The sequence below is a fragment of the Corylus avellana genome, chromosome ca1, assembly GCF_901000735.1.
Source record: "Corylus avellana chromosome ca1, CavTom2PMs-1.0".
Classification (NCBI taxonomy): domain Eukaryota; kingdom Viridiplantae; phylum Streptophyta; class Magnoliopsida; order Fagales; family Betulaceae; genus Corylus; species Corylus avellana.
In genome coordinates this window covers 4,710,133-4,713,691 of record NC_081541.1, presented here as the reverse complement: position 1 = coordinate 4,713,691, position 3,559 = coordinate 4,710,133, and the positions used below count along the sequence as shown (strand labels likewise).

Below are 3,559 nucleotides of genomic sequence, written 5' to 3'. Positions count from 1 at the left end.
AGCGAGTAGGCTTAAAAAGCAGAAAAGAAAAAGGACAAAAGCAGCAAAAGCAGACCATGGCGGGAGGAACCCTGCACTTATTATATTATCCACAGCTTTTGCTCTTTCTTTTTTCTTTTGCTTTATAATATAAATTTATTTTTAATTCTCTCATTCTTCAGCCTGTCATTATATTGTATGAAAAGTGTTGAAGATGCACTTCTTTTAAGTCACCAGAGATCTCTACGCCAACGCATATTATATATATTCTTTTTCGTGAGATAAAAAAAAACTCTTATTAGTGATTTGCAGGGATGGAGATTGAGCATTTCAGTCACGAGCATCTGTTATCGCTGAGTGAAAAGAAGAGAGAAGATGAGGTTTTATGCAAAGCATGCAATATATATTGCGTTGGTCCGACCTTCAGTTGCAGGGAATCATGTGGGTTCGGCCTGCACGAATCATGTGCAAAGCTACCGCAGGAGTTGCACAACCCCCTTCACCCACACGCTCTTTCCCTACACCCACAATACGGCAAGTTTAAGTGTAATGCTTGTGCCCAGGATTGCTCGGGCTTCACCTTCCGCTTCGACAAGTGCGACGTCAATCTTGATCTTACTTGTGCTTTTATAAGGCCAGCGATAGAAGAAAGGGAGGAGCCAAATGGTACACATTTTAGCCACCACCAGCATCCATTGCTGCTCTTGGAGAAGATCCCTGCCTACCGCATTAACTGCCGCGTATGTGGAACATACTGCTCCGACCCGACCTATGGTTGCTTCCCATGTCGTTTCTTTCTCCATCGGTCGTGTTTTGAGCGGAAGTTGCCGCAAGAGACCCAACACTTCTATCATCCCTGCCCTCTCATTTTGTACACTACTGGCCCAGATAAATCTTCTCCTTGCAGAGCTTGTCGCCAATTATTTCCCAGGGGAGCCTTTTACTATGGCTGTAGTCGGTGCCATTTTGTGATGGATATTGATTGTACTCTATTGCCCACTACCCAATCTAAAAGTGATCAAGAAGAGATTCTCCATTTCCTCCATGGGCATCCACTGTCACTCTCTAAGATCAAGGCTGATCACAAGGTCCATTGCTATGTTTGTGGGAAAGGCTGTACGGATCCTACCTATGCTTGTGGCAGACGTTACTGTAAGTACGTTTACTTTCACAAATCATGCCTTGAGTTGCCACAAGAGATCATCTGCCATCCCTTTCATCCACACCACCCTCTCACCCTAGAACTACTGCAGTATGGTGGGCGATGCAATGCCTGTCGCAAGGATATCCGCTTCAACAACTCTGCCTACGTTTGTCAGTGTAACAATTGCAGATTTTTCTTGCACATAGAATGCAGTGTGATAATGCCTGCCATAAAATTCGAAGGCCACGATCACCTTCTACAATTCAGGGACAAGATAGAGAATATACCCTATATAGGTGAAAAGTGCAGAGTTTGCAATTTATCTTGTGAATCATATGCTTTTAGTTGTCTGTATTGTGACTTCAATCTTCATCTAATGTGTGGTCCATTACCGTATAGTATTAACCATAAATGCCACATAGATCCCATTGTCTTTACAAGTTCTCCCGTTGAAGATGAAGAGGATTGCAAGTCGGACGAATTCTATTGTGATGCTTGTGAGGAAGAAATTAGAGACACATTATTACCCATTTATTATTGCAAGGAATGTCCTTTTGTTGCTGAAATTTCTTGCGTCATCTCTGAGGTAAGCTCATATAAATCTAATTTTTGAAGATTTGAAAGTTATAACAATAACCTACCTAGCTAGCTATTATAGGATCTTTTTGTTTTAGAAATGCAATCGCTATGAGTTGATGCTTAATCCATATTGCTTTAGTCTTTTTGATAATTAAGACAAAAGGTAATGGATGGAGTACTTATCACAAGGAAAGGTTGGACTAGTTATATGAAAAAAAAAAAAAAATTGTATGAATGATTCATTTATATGTTGGTTTTTCATTTTATTTAAATACAGGTTAGTGCCATTTAAATAAAATCATCTGGGTTTGGTTGGTGCCTTAGGTTGGTTTAATAATTTTGCACCAGTATGATTTCCTCTAACAAACATTTTTACAGCTGGTTCATGTTTGTGACTCATATATTTGGTTGGTTCTCAGGTGGTGTCATTACTAAAGGGAGAGCATGGAGATGTGGAGCTGAGGAATCTTTCTGGACAGTTTGGAAAGTTGATTCGTGAGAAAGAAGAACAACTGATCAAGCCGGCTTTAACCTTGTATGATATTTTGAAATCTTTGAGTGAAGAGGAGAATGAGGAATTGAGTAGTGCTCTAAGGGCTAGAGGGAGGGAAACAATTACTACAGAAGAGATATTATGTAATGACCATGATGAAGTTTTTTGGGTTTCTGACAAGGCTTACACAGAGTTCATGAAATTTCTTGATATTGGAACAGAGATTCCTACAGAATTTCGAGATGGAGTGGAAGTTTTTAAGATTTCGAATTTCATGTTTAGGTATAGGCAACCTCCTGAAGAAGAGGTTGTCAATATTGGGGATTACATGGTTACTCGAAAGCTGGCACCTATCCTAAAGGGGTTGCTTTCCAAACATGGGGATGTTAGTGCCGAGTCCAAGTTAAGTCCAAGAGTGAAACTTCACCTCTTCCACATGTTATGTGAGAGCATATATAGCATGATAAATACCAGAGTTGTGGATATCACCAAAGATGATCTTCTCAAATGGTGGACAAGCTTGAAAACCTCACAATTCGCAGGATTTAGAATTCAATTTGCCTTTGATCATTTGAAGAGAGTTGCACATGCTCATTTTGGTCTTTATGTTGAAAAGCAAGAAACCAATGCTCTAGATAAACTCGATAGAGATATCAAGAAGCTTTATAAAGATATCGAGGCACTGAAAGGAAAACGTGAGCGCATATCATCCGTAAAATCCAGCTTAATCGAGGAATGCTTGAGAGAGGCTTCGGTAATGAGGCAAGGGAAAGCAGGTGTTGGACTACTATAGGCGTCAACACAGAGCGTTAAACGTCCATTGGCAGGCATGTATGTTTATTTCTTTTTGTATTAGCTTGTCTTGTTTATGTATCAGGATTCAGGAAGTTTGTGGGTACTTATTGTGCTAATATAATATGTTCACAGTTAACATGAATGTGTAAGTAGAGCTTTTTGAAGAAGAAAGCCCTTTTCCATTCATTACCCTATTTTACCTACGATTTTCCATGAGCAAGGCAGTCAACTATCAGTCATATTATCCCATGGAATTTTTGTAGAAAGGAACGTTATTGCCATAATTTTTGTGGTGTGGTTGCTAGCGTGCGCCAGCTGAGGCAGGACAAACTTGCGTTATAGACCAGGACAACATGCAACAAATGAAGCTGCCCAGGTCTGATTTCTTTTTACTTTAATTCCAAGAATGAATTTTTACAGTTGACTTTAGTTCGTTCAACGAGTATGCTATTCTTTGGTTAAATAGATGATGAATGGAGGCAGAATGTCTGAATCTTATCAAACTTGTGTTACTGTTTGTGTATGTGCTAGTGTACATGTACATGTGTCTTATACTCGAAGGTTCCTCT

The 3,559-nt window shown here is 39.7% G+C and overlaps 1 protein-coding gene across 1 annotated transcript; it reads left to right on the top strand.

Moving 5' to 3' along the window:
- The first annotated feature begins 293 nt into the window (after window positions 1-293).
- LOC132167981 (uncharacterized) lies at window positions 294-3,336 on the top strand. The gene is made up of 2 exons (XM_059579075.1): window positions 294-1,709; window positions 2,122-3,336. Exons 1-2 carry the CDS (start codon window positions 294-296, stop codon window positions 2,986-2,988), a joined length of 2,283 nt encoding a protein of 760 aa, XP_059435058.1. The 3' UTR covers window positions 2,989-3,336.
- The last annotated feature ends 223 nt before the right edge of the window (window positions 3,337-3,559 follow it).